Source organism: Lagopus muta, chromosome 4 (genome assembly GCF_023343835.1).
Source record: "Lagopus muta isolate bLagMut1 chromosome 4, bLagMut1 primary, whole genome shotgun sequence".
NCBI lineage: Eukaryota > Metazoa > Chordata > Aves > Galliformes > Phasianidae > Lagopus > Lagopus muta.
Genome location: NC_064436.1, coordinates 54,769,570 through 54,790,596, shown reverse-complemented (window position 1 = coordinate 54,790,596; position 21,027 = coordinate 54,769,570). Strand labels below are relative to the sequence as shown.

The 21,027-nt window shown below is 37.4% G+C and overlaps 1 protein-coding gene across 2 annotated transcripts in view; it reads right to left on the bottom strand.

Moving 5' to 3' along the window:
* Positions 1-21,027, bottom strand: part of KCNIP4 (potassium voltage-gated channel interacting protein 4) — a 380,467-nt gene extending 359,440 nt beyond the window's left edge. For both annotated transcript variants that reach the window (XM_048941682.1, XM_048941687.1), the window contains exon 1: positions 20,835-21,027. In XM_048941682.1, coding sequence (XP_048797639.1) covers positions 20,835-20,895 — 61 coding nt within the window. In that variant the 5' untranslated portion in view covers positions 20,896-21,027. The remainder of the gene's footprint in view (positions 1-20,834) is intronic.

Here is a 21,027-nt window from a genome sequence, read left to right as displayed (position 1 = left end):
GCCCTTCAAAAGTTGTTGCTACAGTTAGCTAAAACACAATATCAGGATTACAACACCTTTCTAACACTAGACATGCTTCAGAAGTTGCCAAATCTTTGCCAAGGCCACATCAAACAAAGAAACAGTTCAGAAATCCAACAAAAGGGTTATTTTAGATTTGCAATATGGCCCAGCTGGAAGAAGTTGGGAAATAAACTTTTGAATTCAACGTTTTTACTTCCTTGAGTCACTGACCTGATGGAAGCCAGAACACTCAAGAACTAATGATAACAATATAATCACCTGTTTAAAAAATTGGAAGATTAAAATCATTACCAGTGCTCGCAGTGATATGAAACAGAGCAGTATAAAATTTTCATGGTCATTTCAGAAGGAGCTGAGCTGCTTTGCAATAACCCCTCCCAAACCCTGGCATAAGACTGGGGAATGAGAAGGGGATACAAGCACCAGGCAGCTGCAAGCAGCAGCACTATTGCATGAAAGGGCACCTCTGTGCAAATTGTCAGGTTCTGAGGACCCAAAGCAGCTGGAATTAAAAGGTTGTAGGTATGGATGGATACCCAGCAATGCTGTCAACTCCCCAACTTTTAGCTTCTCCCCCCAGGCTCACAGCCCTAAATTTTGTGTGGAGTTTGAAGTGTCTCTGTTTAGCTGAAAAAGAAAATGCTCAGACTATTTCTCCTATGAACGGGAAATCTCTTATATTTAGCATCATTTCAAAGAAGTCAGCATTGTCAAGGCTCAGTTAGTATTTACAGTTCTCTTAAACTGATTCCTACTTGCACTAAATGATCTGGGAAGAGTATTTTCTCCTTGTTGTGTCCAAAAAACATCAGATTATTTCAGTATTTGAGCTGAAGTAGCATTTTATTCACTAAATTATGGTAATTAAAATCTTTTCTTATTTCCATGAAATTTCAATGTGGTCCTTTCTCATTGTAAAGTAAGTATTTAATAGCCACCTCTTGAGTCTTCAAAAGAATCAGGCCATGCAGTGACAGCAGTTGAGGCATAGATTGACATTACCTCTAATCTCTCTCTAAAAAAGTCCAGCTCCTTTACACAGAAGGCTAAACTTGCTATGTCTAAAAAAATAAAACTAGGTCCAATCCAGGTAAGTACAATGTGCTGGGAATGACTGATTTTCAAGTGGCAGAAGTACTTTCCTAACATGAAAAGTAAGGCACATAAAAGATTTTTTTATCACTTAACCTAGTCCCATATGTCTATTTTTAAGTAAACTTGTCAGAAAGCAATGGTTTGACCCATAAAAAATTGGTAATTGCTTTCTTGCCTGCATTAAGTCTTCAGTCAGACTGAAAACATATAATATTTATGGCAAGGAAGAGAGATTTCTCCGTTTGCCACACTTGCCAAAGTCCTATACACTTGTATGAGGCACTGTTCATCTCAATCTTAAAATAAAACTCCCAGATTCTTCTGTTGCTCTTGATAGGATGATCTTGACTTTTTGGAAATTCATTTTATAAAACAGTTAAAAATTACAAAATTTATTCTCAATCCTTTTGTTTTTTTTTTTTAATATTTATAGAGAGAAAACTCACTGGAGACTTTAAGACCTTGTGACACATTTTGAAAAGTACAATTTTATTTTAGAACCCACTGCTACTCCCTGTAGAAATCTTGAAAGATTATGTCAGCAAAAAAAAAAGTCATTATACTTGAAGATTTCCACAGGGAAAAGCAAGGCATTCCAAAAAAGCCTTCTACAAAGCCTAGAGATGTTTTCTTTCTTCTGTTTGGGTAGACAGTTAAGAACAGGAAGAAAAACTTTTCTAAAAATGAAAATACTAAAGCTAAGTGCCAAAATACAGTTGAAATGGAATCAGCCGTATCTAAGTTGTCCCATTAACTGTTGCTGAATTGTGTTCAGTTTAAGTCTAACTGTGTAAGCCCTCAAGGGAGCAGAAGCCACACGAATCCTGAAGCGCTCTATGAATAAAGAATTTGAAGGGGAGGACCTACCATCAATATTTAATTCATTTTGTTGAAGGTTGAATTATAATTTGAATTACAGAGCAATATGTCTGGATTTTTCCATCTAACACGATGTTGCACAGCTGTCTTTGCTACTTACATGGTACCTAAACTTTGCTAATTTATAAAAAGAGAGATCTTAAAGAGAAGAACAATAAACCAGGGAAGCCAGGTAATTGGCAACTTGATTTAAATACACCTTTACAAGTAGACTATGTGATGTCAAACCCATTCTCTTCCTACTTAGTTTTCCCTTTACTGTTAACAGAAGTTACACGTACAGCCCAAATAAACTGCTGGATAAACGTTTTAAGGACTAAGTCACACTGATATCCATGTAAGAAAGTCCTTAAGATCAACAAGCAGCACAGAAAACAGGAAGCTAGACAGACTATTTTTTTCTTCTCCACCTTTCAATTTTTTACTTTTTCTTTCTGTTTTCCCTTTCAATCTCCTAAGGCCTGATGCACTTTATCTCAAATATCTCAAAATATCAAAAATATTTAGACGTACTGAAAGGGAAAGCAGAGAAATGAAACAGATCCCTTGTATCAGAAGTTTTAAATATCAGATATGCTAAACAAGAATGTAAAGCACTCATTTCAGCATCCTTTAGGTATGTAGATCAAGAGATAAAAGAGATATTAGGAAATAATCACATAAAACAAGAAATCATTCTTCTGCAAAAACAGTTTAAAATAAGTACTTCTACTGTTACTAGTTATCATAATCCTTTTCTAGCTGAACTGCAAACTAATCAAAATATCCAAACCTACTACCATCCATATTAAATTAATTGCTGGATGACTAGCAAAAAAAATTCATTTTAATAAGACATTAAAAAAAACAACAAAAAAAAAGACTATTACCTTACAAACCGTGTTCCCACCTGAAAAGCTGAAGTTGGCTGCAAGATGGAAAAAGCAATATAAAAAGAATTACTTCAAGAGCTCTTTTCTAAATCACTGTCAGTTCACTACTGTGAGAGCTTTACAACAGCACTGAAGTGTTTTTAGTTCCATACGGTGACATCCACACACAACACTTAGAGCTAGCTTTAATTAAGGTCTAATGTAACCCCAAATTGCCGCTAGTTAGTATTAACAAAGTCATTTGCTTTAATGAATACAGAAACCAGGATCCTGAACAGGCTCTACATTAATTTGGTAAAAAGTAACAAACTAATATAACCAGGCTATTTTCTTTTTCTCAGTCTAGATAAAGGGTTTCTATCCTCAATCCTGACGATAGCGTTTTAGAGCTTGAGGGAGAAGAGCAAGAATGCAGGCTCTCTTTTAGTCAAAATCCCTTTAATTCCTGAATAATTTTGAGCATAAATTGTCAGATTTTGTACCTTATCAACAGAAATTAATGGATACTTACAATGGTCAATTTAGTTTACCTTTTTCAGTAGGAATTAAAAAAAAAAAAAAAAAAAAGTGTAAGTAAGTAGCATGTACTAAAAAGCTCACCCCACAAGTAATTGCAATAGCTTCTGAATCTCCTTTTTGTTGTTTTAACTCTTATGACAGGCATTTATTTGAAACAGAACTGTAGTCATGTTTTATTATATGAAATTTTTAGTTTTCATTTTTGAGCATTTAGCATTTTGTTGTTACTTGTGCTTTGAAAAGCTGGAAAAGAAGTTTCAAAGTGAGCACATAGCTAATAAATAAACTGCAGCAACTGTATCTATCTCCTCTCTACTAAAATTACTGGCATAGCATTGACAAGTACTAACAGAGCATTTTTTTCGATTTTGAACAACTGTCCCATTGAAGTCTTTAGTGCAGGCCCTGAAGATCTGAAAATACAGCTTACAATGAGTCCTGCCTTCAAACCCAGCTGAGAGCTTATGTGCGCAGAAGTACCACCTCAGTGTTATAATCTGCTTTTAAACTCTCATGAGTTTGCAAAATCTAATGGGCAATTTTCTTACATGTGATTTTGACACAAAATGTAATCTGATAATCAAAATGTGGAATTTTACATGTTTGGAACAGTCAGATTTTTTGATTATTACTAAGATTTTTCTAATAATTAGATGTAACAAAAGGTTGCAGACAAGTTTACATTGATATTCTGTTATAATGATGAGTAAGTCTTACAAGAAAAGAGATTTCAGAAAAAATACAAGTATTTCAGCTGTTCCCTTAAACATTTTTAAAGTGCTTCTCATTAACACCAACAGCTCTCCATAAGACAACTTTAAAACTAATGGTTTACTTTTTATCAATATTAAAAAAGAAAGAGTAAACTCATAGTAGCAGGATTGGTATCCAACATAGCATAAAATGAGGCTGTAGCCAGAAATCAGTTCAGGTGAAAATTTCTCATTTTCAAATAAAGATGAAGAGAAAAATTTAATGGTACAATTCTAAAGAAAAGGCTCTGGCTTATATAATGATACAACCTTTTAACATTATTCTTTAAAAATAGGCTAATATTTACTTGAGTTCAGCTCCCTGTGTTCAACTAGCAACCGCAAAATTCTTCACTTGACTGAAGGCGTTTTCTCTACTCATGTTAATATGCAATTCTTACAGCATCTGTTCTGACTGCATTTCTTAAATGGGTCATTATACAATATCTACATGGTACTGTCATGGGCTACAACGCAGGAAACTTCCAACTTAATTTAATCAATCAAAGTGAAAACATGAGGAAGCTCCAGCCCCACTAATCTGGTTTACATTTTCACTGGGAAAAGGGAACAGCTTTGTGCACATCCCAGACTTAGGCTTTGAAAACTTCTGTAAAAGCCAGTATGAACGGATTTAGACAGTTTATCCAGCTGACCTATTCATTTCATTTAGAAACACCATGCATATACAACAAAATCAAATACCATACACACAGACACAGTAAAAAAATGAAGCTAATAAAGTTTTCTTGCATTCAGCTAATTGAGAAGTAAATTACTTAAAACAATGCATAAAACAATTCTTTTGTAATCCTTAACCTATTAGTTACACACTGCATCAAACTGCAGAACCACTCTTTCAATTTCATAGGTGACTACTGCTTTCCTTGCCATTTGCTTAAATATATTAATTCAAATTTTCTGTTCTCCTCAGAGAGGATTATCCCTGATATTTTTATATACAGAAGTTTGTATAAAAATCTAAGAAGATGAAAAATGCAATATTTTAGTGGCCACAAAAAGAAAAGCATCCCTACAAATTCAATTACAGTTAATGCACCTATAGCATATAATGGCAGTTCTTAAAGTCATCTGTTTCAATCACAGTACCACTGAACAGCTGAAGTTGGAAGAGTCCTTACCTGGTCCCCCCCAGAAGGGAAACCAGAGCATGGTGCCCAGGCCTACATCCAGATGGCTTCTGAAGATCTGCAAGGAGGATATTTCACAGTACCCAGGCAGCCTGTGCCAGTGCTCCATCACCAGCACAGCACAGAAGCACAGCCTGATGGTACAGAAGGGACCTCCTGTGCTCCAGTTTGAGTCCACTGCCTCTGGTCCTGGTACTGGGCACCACTGAAAAGAGCCTGGCGCCACGCCCTCTACAGCCTCTCTTCAGATGTTTCTACTTACTGATAATTTTCCCCTAAGATTCCTCTTCACCCAGCTGAACAGTCCCAGCTCTCTCAGCCTCTCATAGGAGACATGCTCCATTCCCTCTATCTTCTGCATGGCTCTTTGCACGACTTTCTCCATTATGTCCATGTCTTCCTGGGCAGCCCAGAAAGGGCCCAGTATTCCAAGTGTGGTCTCCCCAGTGCTAAGTAGAAATTTTCAGTCACTTTCAGCCCTCAAAAAATTGCCCTTAATTCCTTCTTAGCTCTGCTTTCACAGAACTCTGGGAAAAAGAAATCTATATGGCGTTTAAGCACAGTGAACGTGGGGGACTAGGAATGAAGTCTTCATCTTCAAGATTTTAAAATGTTTTTCATAGTAGGCTGAGATGTTACTTACAAGAGCTAAGAATAAATCTGTTAGCTGCGTCATTCCTGAGATAATTGGATTTGGAAGCAATTTAACAATGTTTAAAAGAAGCATAATCACTCTACATTACATATGAATCCTTAGGACAGAAAGGCATTGCAAGGTGTAGTTTCTGAGCTTAAAAACATGATGAAGACCAAATGAAGTTCCTTTGGCTTTGTGGCCATTTCTAAAGTGAGCAAGAGAACTATTAGACCATACAGCCGTGGTGTGTAAGGAAAATTCTACTCAATTGCTACAAACAAACTACAAATGTACTTAAAACCAGTCAGGGAGCAGCACAACTCATGCACTGTAGTTTAAAATTTCAGATTTTAGTGCAATCACAAACAGACACTGCCCAGAGTTGCAGATGCTCCAACCCTGGAAATGTTCAAGGTCAGGTTACATGGGGCTTTGAGGCAACCTGATCTAGGGACTGATTGCAACATGTCCTTGCCTATGCCAGAACTGTTCAAACTAGATGGTCCCTTCCAACTCAAAACATTCTAAGACTTTATAATGTAATTATTGTCTTATTTTTCCTCTGTTTTTGTATTGATTTTATATAATTTTCTGTTAATAATTAATTGCAGTCAGAAACACAGAAGTTACCAGTGCATGTCTATATAATGTTGCAGAATGCAGCATGCAATACTACCGATCTAATACACATATCAAGTCCAAAACTGAAATTCTAGCACACACATATTCTACTTTTAAAACCTGCGATGCTTATTTTTGACACAGCTGTTTTCCTGTTCAATAATGCATTTTGCTAATGGAAATTCTGTACAAACTTCTGCACATTACCATTCTATAGGCACAACGACATGAGTAGCCTGAACACACATAATGACTATTATGTCAATCAGTGCAAGTGATTGTAGTTATCAAATACTGAGTACCGTTTCTCCTCAGTGATGCTGTTGCTTGGTGATAGTGATTAGATTTTCAAACACCTCTAGCAAGGGATTTGGCTTTAATAACTTACAATCTGCAATTTTGGTGAAATTAATATCTACTCCAAATATTTTACTGCATTTTAGTAAACCCTAATATATATAGGTGCAAGGCATGTCTCCATAAATTCCATGAACTAGAAAGGATGACATTTGAATTCTGCTAAGCAGATGAAACTAATTCAACAGACACACAATTTCTGGTCCCCTGGAGAACTGGAAGTCTCCCACAGTGCTGTCTGGCATGTAAATGTTAACACTTCCATTCAGATCAGGAGCATGCTCTCAGAAGAAGTCACCTAACAGCCCCTAGATACTACATTCTGGTTTAAATCATGGAATGGATGGATAGTGCACAAATTGGATACTTTGAGATGGAGCTAAGTAAGAAGATGTGCTCCAGAAGATCAGTTACTGTATTCTAACTATTAGCAGGTATTCAGTTAATCAAACTAGCCAGCATGATGCCCATCTACAAGAAACATATGAGGAAAGATCCAGGGAACTACAGGCTCATCAGTCTGATTTCGGTGCTAGGAAAGGTTATTGAGCAGATCATCTTGAGGGAAATCACATAGCATGTGTGGGACAATCACAGATTCAGCCCATCCAGCATGGGCTCATGAAAATCAGGTCCTGCTTGACCAACCTGATCTCCTTCTGAACTCAGATGACCCATACAGTGGATGAGGAAAAGGCAGTTAATGTAGTCCACCTAGACTTTACCAAAGTCTTTGACATTGTCTCCTGCAGTATTCTCCAGGAGAAGCTTGCAGCTCATGGACTGACAGATACATTCTTTGTTGGTTAAAAACCGACTGGATTATTGGACCCAGTGAGTGGTAGCAAATGGAGTTAAATCCAGCTGGTGACCAGACACAAGTAGTGCTCCCTAGAGGTAAATATTGGGGCCAACTCTGTTTACTGTCTTTACTGATGATCTGGATGAGGCGATTGAGATCACCTTCAGTAAGTTTGCAGGCGATACCAAGCTGGTAGGAAGTACTGATCTGCTTGGTGGTAGAAAGGCCCTACAGAAAGATCTGGACAGGCTGGATTTCTGGGCTGAGGTCAACTGTATGAGTTTCAACAAGATCAAGTGTCGAGTCGTGCATTTTTGTCACAGCATCCCTGTGCAACACCACAAGTTTGGGACAGAGTGGCTGGAAAGCTGGATCTTATTCTAAGATGGTGAGAATTTTAATTAAAAAGTATTGTTCATTGGGGGATAGGTTCACAGTGTGGATCTCCTTACAGCACTATCAAAGGGTAAATGATTGCTGGCTTCATAGCTCAATAAAAAAGTAATGACTAGGCTGATAAGAAGTTATATAGGAATAGGCACAACAAATAGATTTAATTGCATGCTTTATTTCTAGGTAAGGTCAAGTGTCCAACACAGTTGTTCTGAAGGAAAAAGAAAATCCTAGACAGATTTATAGCACATACAAATTAAATTCACAGGGAGAATGGATACTGTGAAGGCAAAGCCACACGATTTATAAAACACATTAGTTATAATAAATGTTAACACCATGAAGCTGCCAAAGTATACACAGAGAAGAATCTGTTACGTGTGTAAAAATCAATGTTTTTTCCAAGCAAGTTGAACACAAGAAACGTTGAATGGTGTAAAGTCAGAAAGCCAGCTTAGTGCCTCTGGAGAACTACCTGATAAAAGGCTCCACCTGGGCTAATTAACACAGCTTTATCACATCTCACCACTGAATTCAAACACACAGTTTAATTTATTAACATCCACAGATGAGCTATCACAGAACTTTCCTGAAGAGAGTTCTAAAGTGCCATACCCCTAAACCATCAAGTGATAAAAATGAATTTGGAAAAGATAAATCCTCTGTGGCCATTTGCATTGTAATGTAATGCAAGATGGTGATTTTAATCAGGTACAAAATCACTGGACAAAAGTGAAAGTCTTTCAGCATATATACACCAAAAATTAAAACTAGGAAGGATTAAACTGGCATGATATACAACATCCTTCATAGTTAAAGTCTTATATACATCAGCCTTGAAAAAGAAGAGCAAAATGAGCACACACTATTTTATCATTATAACAACATTTGACAAAAACACTGAAATAAAGCAGAGGCACATTTTCAAGTGTGAGCACTGATAAAAAATCTGAATAACAAGTGTTTGAAACTTCAAAAGCTTTGCTATTGCCTACGACACTGACTTTTCATGTTAAAAAAAATGTTTAAAGTAACTGTCTTCAGTTTTTATTTATGAAAGAGAGAAAGATGTTCATGCTATGTATCAAATGTTCAAGAGCTGAAATACCCTTAGAAAAGAAGCAGTTCATAAAAAGTTCACTGACAAAGTTTTCCTCTCATTTCCATATCTCCTTTCTAAAAGTCTAAACGCCATCGCTAGAAAGCTATGGAAGTTGTCTTTATCTCCATTTATTTGGAATTCATATCACAAAACAGACAAGTTCTGAAGGCCCATACACATCCATGCAGTATTCCATCAAACTTCCCACAGAAAAAGGGGAGTCAGTAGTTGTTATTTCTTGTAAGACAGCAGCTCTTTCCACATCCCAAATTCCTGAGAGCTACAAAAGATTTGCTGCACTGCAAGGATGCTTACTCCATGGTGATTACTCATCAAACAGGTGGTGGGAGATTACATTCTCACCTCTGTTGAGGATGTAACTCCTACCATCAACAGGGGGAAGCTGTAAATGTCCTATGTGCGAAGCAGTAACTTTTGGAAATTAAAGATTAAAATTGCACCAAATCTTTTTTTCCTTTTCCCCCCACCCCTATTTCAAGCATTGTGGTCAGTAAACTACTTTGAATGTAGAAGATTAAAAAAAAAAAAACCCAACTCTCAAAGATTCATTTGTTAAATAAAAGACGTAAGGTAGAGTTCCAAATAAATAACTTATCCTACAGAAACAGAAAGAAAAACTATTTAGGTAACACATGTCCATCTGGGTGATCTGACACTACTGAACATGTAGAGCACAGCTGTAAAAGGGGCAGGCATTCTTACCTGAAAGTATGACAACAGTCTAATTTTCATGCCACAATGTTTTCATCCTATTCAGCTGTAAAATCTGGGCTATTTCATCAGTTATGTGTTGTAGGACTTAAAAGTACGCTTTACTTTAGAACTTAGAAAAACTTCGTACCAGCAAACACAAATTTTGAAGTAAATTATATATCAATGTTATGAATCACTTAGTAGATTTTAAGTACATATAAGACATAAAATTGCCTGGACTACCATAAATATTTGATCCTGCCTTTGGCCATCAGGATAGATAATAAGAGTTCTCAACTTCTCTCCTGAACAATTTTTCTGTAATCCTACATCTTTATTGCTTTTATCTGAAAATTACAAATGCATGTAATAAAAACGCTGAGCTGCATTTTGCATTTCTACCCTGAGTAGACAACTGTACTCAGCATTCACAGCAGAACATATACCTAGAAACTTGACTGAGTGTGCGCCATTTTATCATCAGACAGAAAATGCTCAGCTTTGGTGGTGTTTGTGTACTTTTACTGTTCTTAAAATATGTGTTTCTTAAATAATGATACCCGGATACATGAGCATTCCTTGAAGTTTTGTTTCCCAGAAAGCAAATAATTAGCTGACTCTTTAAAAGAGTAAGTTATAATTAGGTTGGTCTCCACTGGAAATATTCTCCAAAATCCTGAGCAGGGAAACAGGCTCTATTTCAATATGTCATTTTGTCTCTCATATACTTTTGTTAGTATTAAAAGCTTTCATTAGCATTAGCACTACAAGATATATTGTCAGTGTAGCTTGGTATCCTATAAAGCCAGAGTCTATCTTCTTTGGTTTAATAAATTTAAGAAATTATAGACTATACAGGAAGAGATAAAAGCTTTCTTTCCTTCTCTGTAAGAGATTTCAGGATCTAAAGGACTAATAGTCTGCTGTTCAAACATTTTTGACAATGCATATTCCTTAAGTACAACACAATGATTCTCAGTTGTGAACACTACACTGTATTGCAATGGTCTTATATTCAGACCTTCTAATCAAACTGAAATAGGTACTTAGGCATCAAGAAATTTACATTATTTGCTTCAGTTCAATATATTTAATCAGTCTGCCTTCTCTTTCAAAATGAAGTGTTCTTTTAGCATTGTTCCAACAATTAGACAAACTGACACTGATTTCTTAACTATATGCCTACTACTGAATTCACACTTCTAAAGCTACATCTGCAAAATGGATAACCCGCCATCTGTATGAGCAGCACTGTAAGTTACCATTTGCCAAATAACAATTTAATAATGTCATCAGGCTTGTTGTTTTCAGTGAGGAATTAGTCTCACAACTGACAGCTGTTTATTCATGTATTCTTTGTGATGCAGCATATTGGAAAACACACCATTAGTGTTATGGGTTCTTGAAAGGAAAATAGACAAAAAAGCCTACTTTCTTCTTTAATTGAAAAAGCCTTAATAGACTGTCAGTCTAGTAGCAATTTAATATGTTGTTAGAAATTTACTGACACCTTTCAGATAGTCTGGCATTCCATTGTGACCATGCCAAAATGCTTCTGACTGTATTTTTAAATATTCTCTTTGGAAAGAAAAAAAAAATCTCAAGAAGTCTGTTATAACTCACAGATCACTTCTTGTTTCTGAGTGTATTGAAACCTCGAACTGTTTTATTCTATTTTAGGATCAGAAAATTAGCTGGCAAAAAAAAACACCAAGGTGCAAATGAAGCAAATATTTTTGCAAGTCTACATAATACCTAAATGGTGTAGGACCTTGAAAGCTAATTAAAACAAGGTATTCTACTACACTGCAGTCCCACTATCTTACATATTAACAAACATCTGAAGTACTAGGGGGCAGAATGTGATAGCCAGTGTGCCACGGAAAGAACTCTGTCACCATATATACCCTTGGTTAGATGTGTTCCTTCCTCACCTTAACCTCATCATATTTTTCCTGCTGGCTATTGGAATTCAGCTTTATAAAACTTGCATACTGTCCCACCAGTTCACTGGAAGCATCAGATATTCTCCTTTTCTGTGACAATCAACCAACTTTGAAAAAAAATAAACTGCATAACATCTAAACATAATCAGAACAAGGAATAAGATTACACCAAGAAGGAGAGAAGGGCTCTTTTGGGTGAGGGGTTCATATGACCCTTCCAAGTGGCAACCAAATAGAGGCAAAACAGGGCGACTACTTGAACAACTCAGAAGTTCAGCCTCCTCCTGCAAAGGAGGCATTCACCACCATGCAAGCCCTTTACTAATTCCATCTTGCTGTTTGGCCTCCTCTCTCCCCAGTGCCTTGACAGGGGCACAAGTATGTAAACCTACAGGAACAGACTGAAAGCAATGGCTTTAAAATAAAGAAAGCTAACGAAGAAGTTCATAATATATATGTTTCAGCAGGGGGATGCTGCCAGCACACAATACTACAGAGGAACAATATGGATTTATTTTTCTCTATTTCCTACAGTATTACTACATGTCATACCTTTTATAATGTCATATCTCAGAATGCAACCAAATAACCTCAGATGCACATAAGTCAACATGGAAAAGGAAAAAGAGAAAGAATGGAAAGAATGAATCATTAAAGATGTAGAGTTCACATACTGAGCATTGGAATATAAGTCAATAGTCAGGATGATACATGACATCTGGCTATCATTTCGTTAAAACTTTCGTTAAAAGACCTATGGTGTGTCCTATGACCTGAGGAAACACCTGCCATACTGCAACCAGGATTCAGTAAAGCAAAACACAATTCTATCACTGGATCTACTTGAAATACATCATTTTTATTGCTTCAAAAAAGCATTCATTATGGATTTTTCCCCTACGCATGGTAGATAAGTACAGTTTATTTATCTCCAGGTAAAGATAATAGAACAGCAGATCCCACAGTCAGCTTGCTCAGATACCATGAGAAGGCATTTCTTGACAATTTTTTCTTACATTTCTTCTACCTGTTTGGGTGAGGGCTCAAGATGCAGAGCTCAGCTTGTCGTTACCCCATCACCCACCCGTCCTGCACGCAAACACCTGTCCTGAATCATTCCCAGTGCTGGTGCAAACAATGTGCAGGGGACACTTTATGCTGAAAAATAGTCTGGCATGCTCTACAACCTTCAAAGTCAAACCTTCATAGGATAATCTTTGAGACCACGAGCAGCAACATTCACATAAAAGCATTAAAATAGTACTAGTTTTTAAAAGGTATAAAGTAAATATATATATATATAGTTAATCTGTTATTTAGCCTGTTTATATCTACATACTAAAAAATTAATAATCTTGTTTAGTTGCAGTGACACCTTTATCTGACAGATACTACATGGTAAAACTGTCAGATGATCATCATTTCAAACTGCATGACACAAGATATTAAAAATAAATGGAAAAAAATGAAAAAGCCAACAACTTTACTTGCCCCCCATTACGATTTACTGAATGCATGAGGACATTGTCCACTTAGTGCAATTGTTTTGTTGCGCTGTGTCTATCTTGTTTGGCACCATGTTGTCTTTCAACATGTTTTTATTAAAATTTGTAACAGCATTACAACATTATGTTCTAAGTTAAATAAATTTCATAAATTTTTCCAGGGGTTTTGTCAGCACTCATCAAACCAAACTGTATTCACAAATGCATGTGAGATGGAGTAGAGTATAATTTCTTTCTTATAAAATGTTATTTTCAATCAAAATTTGAAACAAAAAACTATAGAGGCAGTACAAGCAAAGAACAGGACATACTGTAGTACAGCAACTCTTAAGTGATTAAAAACCATGCTTTGGAGAGCAACCAACAAAATGAAAAAAATAATATTACTGCATTTGATACGCAAACAGAGATATTTGTTAATATTGCAGGCTCCATGTATGCAGTGACTCAGTGATATCATCTGAATCATTGTTTCTGTTCTACTTCATAAAACTGTTCAAGGATTTGGAAATCAATTGCTGCAGATTACTAGACATAATTCTGTGAGAGCATACAAGAAACAGGCTCAGAATCTAACCCAAGAATTCCTCTACTAGAGCAGTATAAGCACCACTATCTTCACTGTTTTTTTCCCCTACTGTAGCCCTTTTACAGCAAGGAAAATAGCTAGAGTAAAACATACCGTACATGCCCAGACAGCAAGTACGCTTCTGGCAGCAGCAGCAGCCAGGCAGTACAATTTAGGGAACCCCCAAGATACTATTTCATATAGATATTAAGAGACTGGAGATACATTCTGCTCTTTTTACTGTTAACTGTGTAGATGAGCAATTCAGTAAGAGGTTTGGGTCATTTGACTTTATATCAAGATATACCAGAGATATAAAGCCTTTAATTACTGCTAAGTATTTCCAGTACAGCTGTTTCCTTTCTTTGCATGCAATCACAAAATCTCAAACTGTGTTCAGTTCCAGGTTTAGCATTCTCCTGATCTGCACAAATATTAGGATCCTTATTCACTGCAATTATTCCCAGTTGTATCAAAGGGTTTATAGGAACAGCGAGGAGAGTAAATGAGTTACCATGATGATGTGCTCTTCTGGTTGTTCCCACTTTGGGCAAGGATAAATGAGTTTATGGCTGGAAAAAAAATAATAAAAGCACACCACACTGTGACAAATCAGACTCATCACAAATGTTTATGGCTACATCTTTAAAATTCTAATAAATCCTAACTGTTACTTCAGGCTTACAAGTGCAAGCAAAAATTATTCAGAAACAGAAAATAGATTTGTTATTCTAAAACCGAATGACCAAAGCAATATTCATAAAAATTCTCTCTGCTGGAAAGATAACTGAAAATTGAGAGACCAAGACAATACATGAGTAAAATTGGTCTTTCTTCATGTCCTTGAAATAGCAAACCCTTTCTTACTGACAGTATGGTACAAAGAAATCACCTTGCAATCTACGTCTTAGGACATTTAAAGTCTTTAATTTTGTATAACAATTTCTACGTGTCACCACTTAGTCCCTTTGTGGTACAATGCTGTAACGTGCATTAGAGGACTAGACACCTCAGGGTGCTCCACAAAGCTTCTGGGCTTACATTTAATTTGGTGAAAATATCTAGCCTACAAATATACTTTCTCTTACAATAAAGTCCAAACACTAACGTGTGAAGTGTTCTTAAGAGAGCAAGACATTTATAGCTAAAAATTCCCTTTTACCATGCCCTCCACCTGTAGTTCCTCCAGAGCACACATAAGCATCTGTGGCTTTTGCACCACTGTCTGTGTCACTGCAGCATAACTTATACAACAGATGATCATGACTACAAACTGTATCTCTAAAAAAAATAATAATAATAATAATTTAAAAAGGGTTCTATAGGTGAAAAAGAATAAAAAAAAGAAGAGCAACACTACATTTATTTCAGACCTTTGACAGAAAGCTAAATCCTTTTAATACCACATTAAGTCTCACTAGGCTGCCAGAAATACAACACAGTATGAGTTCAGATATACAGCTTTCTTCTGTTTGAGTGAATAATTCGATATATTTTTTCACCCAACAACATATTTTAAACTGCTGCCAATTTATAGTTGTCTATAGACCTCTCACATTCATAGCAGCAAGATCAGACCCCAATCTCTACTGCTGTCACGTGCATGAAGGCAATAATGCAGAACCGATTTCCCCCTCAGAGCAGGAGTGGAAAATGAAAATAAATCCATGATCTACAAGACGCTACAAGTCTCCTGCAATACAACTGCAAAATAATAATGAAGAACATCACAAAATAAGTGGACTCCAGGCTTTTCACAGCCCTACAGACAAAAATATATATACACATTGCATACATTTTCACTTCTCTTCCAGATTGCATCTGATGTACTCAGTGAGAAACCTGGGCCAAATACTGACTAGCCAGCAAAGCAATAGGAAGCAAAGACCTCACCACAGAAAACATGATTTTGAAGTGACAAATGCTATCAAAAAATTAACACCTGTTGTCAATCTTTTGTCCGTTTACTTCTGACACAGACAGAAATTATAGCTCGAGCCAAACATTATGGAGATATAACGTCCAAACTTGTCCATTAACCATCCCTAGCTGTGCCACCATGCTATGCCCTCAGCAAAGAAAGTTTTTGTGTCTGGAATTCTCACTGCTCAGAATAGGTCAAGGGCTTTTAATTAAATTGTGTGCCAATAAATAAGAGAATCCTACTTGGTTCAGACTGTATTGACTACCACTATCAGGGAGAAAAAAAAAAAAAAAAAAAGATTTGGCTCCTATCCCAGCACACAAACTTGTGCCAATATTTTCTCTCTCATCTCAAATAGGAGAAATGGCCTCTGCTAATAGCAGACAATATATGACCAGAGTTCATTTGACAAGCAAGGTTCTGAATACAATCTATTCTGGTGGTCTGTACACTTGCAAGAACAAGCAGAATTTGGGGGGAAGGATAGCAGGGCAGGCTAGCAAGAATGCACTTATCTGTGAAATAGTGAAGCAATCAGACATAGTGGTATTTTTAGATACTTTCTTTTTCAAGTGCCAAAAGATTCTGAATAAATCACAACGGCAAACAGGATGGTAGAGATGGGATAGATTACAGCTGAACACTGCACAGATCAAATATTCAGTTCCAACCCAAAGCATGAGTCCTAAGTGCATATCTGATAAAGTGTAAAAGCTTTCCATGACACAAGCTATCTACTTCTCTTACGGCTACATTAACTGCTAGATCCCATCTGCCTCTATATTTCATAAAGTCTACAACCACCTGGAGTCAGTTCTCTGAACACAGTATACCTGAAAATCATCCTATCTATATTAATTCTCCCAGTATGATTAAAAGCTTCAAAGCACAGATTAATGAAAACAATATTTTGTGCAAAACCTATAAAGTTGACGCTGGTGGGAAGCCAAGGCATTTTCAGCATTCACACCAAACATAGCTCTCAATATTAGAATTTTGCATCTAATCACTGCTTCATTTGCTCAGTGAACATAGAAACTAGAAAGGCAAAGACTAAAATTTTAAAAAGAAGCTTACACTGCATACAGTACTGCAGTTCTTTCCTCCATCCTGCATGAATGAGAATGTTTTTACACACAAAATATTTGCATTTACTTGCATTTGTGGTATAAAAGAAATCTCCTTTATTAGATAAGGAGTCCATTTATTTTATTCCTTTCCTTGCATATTTCTAACTTACACAGAAACACATGGCATTTCAAAGCAACCTTTCTGACTGTGGCTCCGACAAGAAGAATGCATCTGTGTTATGAAGGAATCAGGCAGAGACACAGGAATACATGTGCATAAGATAAAATGAAAAGAAGGTGTCTCAAATCTAAGATGAAGACTGTTTAGGGACAAGAGGTCATTAGTAGACAAAAGTGACACTGACTGCTGATAGCATGCCCTATGGATGGAGCTCCTAGGCAAACCAGAGTTCTGGTAAGTGCACTGATGTAAGGCGCTTGCAAAGTCACTGCTTCTCATTGCGTCAGATGAATCCAAACTGGGATATGAAGGACTTTGTCCTACATACACCTCCCTTTTCAGGTATCCCTCAATAGGGCACACTCATTAATATCTATCCCAAGTGGAATAGGAAGCTGTTTTTTCATTCCTCATTTTTCTGTCACTGTTTTCCAGTCCATATTTTGAAAACTTTCATCATTTTTCTTGACATTTTTTTTTCCTATGTTCTTTTATTTAGCTCTTTTCTTGTGTTGCTTTTTGTCCTCTTGAACTGCTCCCACTGTCTCATAAGAATACCTCAAGCAACAACAGCAAGCTGTTGGTTAAAACCAAAAGTGATCACTACTGCATAAGGATCTCCTTAAGGTATGACAGAGAATACTAAACTCCAGGATTACTTAAAGTTGTACAAATATTTCTCGATGGTACTAATTGCTCTATCTGTTGTCATTTCTACATTATGCACAATCTCTTTCCTACATGCAGCATTTGAGACTGCCCTGTCTCACTACACAGAAAACTTTAAGACTTGTCATTAAAAAAATTCACTACTTTTGTAAAGATTTCTGTTGTACGAATAAGAAAATGGTTACTGGTCAGCACAATCCCCATTTTGAATTTGTGATATCCTACAGTAAAGCAAAGAGTAACCCTGATAATGCCTTACAAATATTACCATTCACAGCCGCTTAAATTTGTCCTAGATATTCAACACGCAAGACATCACATGGTTAAATTACTAGAAACAATTCCGTGGGTAAGAATAATTTCCCTCTGCTCTATTGGTTTTGCCAAGACACTTTATTGCCTTTACCTGGTAACAGATGAGTTTTGGCTGCCACTAGCACAAACACAAATGCCTCACAGAAAAGACATGGATAAAGACTTTCATGGGGCCAATGGATGAAACAGTTCACCCTTACAATGGTTGAATATTTCAGACAGGAAACATTTTCTTACTCAACAACTCCCAGTGGTGCTTCAGCCAACACTAGCTTGAATACAAAAGATGTCCTCCAAGCTGCAATATGGTAAATGTAAGAGGAAGAGCAGCCAAAGGGCATCATTACTCATTTAAAGGTACAAAATGTTTCCTGCTTTTGCTAATAATTTGCAAAGTTCAATCTGCCTGTGCATTACTTTGGCTTTACTTTGCATGGAAAAATGAAGCAGATATACAATTACACTTCCATTGGTTACATTTTCTGATTCCCATGCAGCAAACCCCTCTGCTGCAGACACAATACTTAAAATACTACTTTTTAATTGATAGTTTATATTTAAAGAGAAATAGTGAGAGCAAATCTATTGAAAACTTGCCCATTAAGTAACCAACAAACACATTCTGAAATGCTATTGGCCCTGGAAAAGGACTGCAAGCCTGGAGATAGACAACTGGAGAAAAGAAAGGTGGACTGGGAAGTTTAGACCAAAAAGAATTAAAATTTTTGAGAAGATGAACACAAGTGCGCTTTCTCATATAAGAAAGAAGCCCAGAGCGTAAAGCTTCTTTAAAAATCAAGCCAGCGGTGAGACTGAGCAGTGAGTATATGTTGAGTGGTGATCTCCTAAAAGAGAATTTGCTTTTAGCACTGTCATTTTTGTCTTTATTTTTTCCACTTCTGGCATAAGAACAAATTTCTGAGAGACGCTTTTCCTACAGTAACTCATGTTCCAATCACATTTTGCTTTTTACTTTTGAACAGTGCAAAAGTGTATGTTGGCTCTGACCATCACAAGTTTAAAATAAATCAAATCCATTGTTCCGTTCTAAAACTGACAAGGCATGCATATCAAGAGAACCAACACAGAACACAAACAATATATAGCTCAACTGAAAACATTTTATGTAAAAATACCATCTTGATATATCATATGATTTGTATGGCATTGATTCAGACCATATCTCCCCAGTTTACATAAGATGCTTTCTTGTTACTATATCTAAACCCATAAGATGAAACATTAAGCTGCAAGCACTTTATGCTTCAACACCTACAGCAACGACCCATAAAACAAACTATGCCTCAATAGCAGCTGTGCAAATCCCACAGTGTCTGAGTTATGACCCGAGTTGTGTTTAGCCAACCAGTCCCGTTGGTGTACCACAGGCGCCAGCACTCATCAGTGATGAAGAACACGGGATGGAAAAACAGTGACTTTCTGATACATAACAGAGAAGAGCTGTAAGGCTGACAGGGTTATATGGAGAGGAAAATGCCTTCATTCCAATTTTGGGGCTGTGATTGGAAAAGCAGTAAGAAGAATCACACTAATGGCTGAATCCTTTGCTGGATTCCTGTAGTGTATGTTTTTCTGAAGAATTTAACAGATAGTTTATCAATTGAGCCGGTAGCCTAAAACTAATTGCGCACTCAGAACAAAAGTTCTCTATTCCCAAGGCAAGTGATCCTGTACCCTATACGAAGGGCTAAACTAACGTGCAAGTGCATCTACAGCAGTAAGGAGAGTGAAAAGCTGAGCGCAATCCAACAGAGGACATGAAGCTGAGCCTCTTCTGACAATCTGAAAGACTACTTTGGAACATGAAAAAACAAAGGGGGAACACTGCTGTCTCTCAAGCAACTTCACAACAAGGCTGTTACTGTGCACTGGCATCACATAGTTTACGAGAAATCTAGCAACACAGAAGGAAACACGAAACAGTTTTCTATCCTGTCTTAGAGAACAACTTTCCTTATTTCTGACTGGCTATTTTGCAAATTATTCATTAATCCTCCAATCTTCCTCTGCTTAACCACTTTATATCAAACAGGGCAGCAGAATGTCACGCACAGTGAATTCACACAGCTTCATTTCTAAACAAATGTTTCTTTCGGATGTTGACAGAACAGCTCTTAACACCCTGGTAGTGATGGAAGACAGCAAAGTTTGCTCTTCTCCTCCCCTAAACACAAGTTATTTTGCAATCCTTCTCAGGTGTATTCCACATTGCAACGCTGAGGAGAGAAAGGCAGCAGATAGCCCCTAGCTTACCAGAGCACGCTGCTCTCCATCAGGTAGTTGTTATTTAAGCATCGAGAAGATACCAATGAGACTAAAGCAGAAACGTGAACGTGGGACTGACCACATTACCTCTCGGGAGTTCGGTGTGTGGTGCCTCCGGAGGTCTATTCTCAGCCCTGGCTATTTTCAGTGAAGGCAAAAGTACCAGGTCGGCAACAGCGGGCACCTTACGGCTGGTTTTTGCAAAGCGTTCAGCTCGTCTCAGCTCGAGACCCCCGGCATTAAGCGTTTGCTTCCCGTCCCCACAGGCGCACACATTTTTCCAAAACAGCACAGATGCATGTACCCCATGCAAGCAGGCAGCTCCCCCTACAAGCCCCACGCCAAGTTGCGAGACCTGCTACTTAAAGGTAAAGGGAAAAACCCCAAAATAACTACAATAAATAAATAAATAAATAAACAAGCTCCGCGCCCCCACGCCGCTCCCGTCCTACCGCCTGTAGAGCTGGCCTCCTCCAGCTGAGCCGAGATGCTCTCCACCCTCCTCACATTCATGCTGGGAGGCGGGAGGCGCCTGGAACCGCGGCGGGGGAGCGCGGCAGCAGCGCCGCGCCGGAGCCGCGGAGCCAGAAAGGGGCCGCGGACAGAGCGGAACGGTGCGGGCCGGGCGCGGCGGAGCGGAGCGGG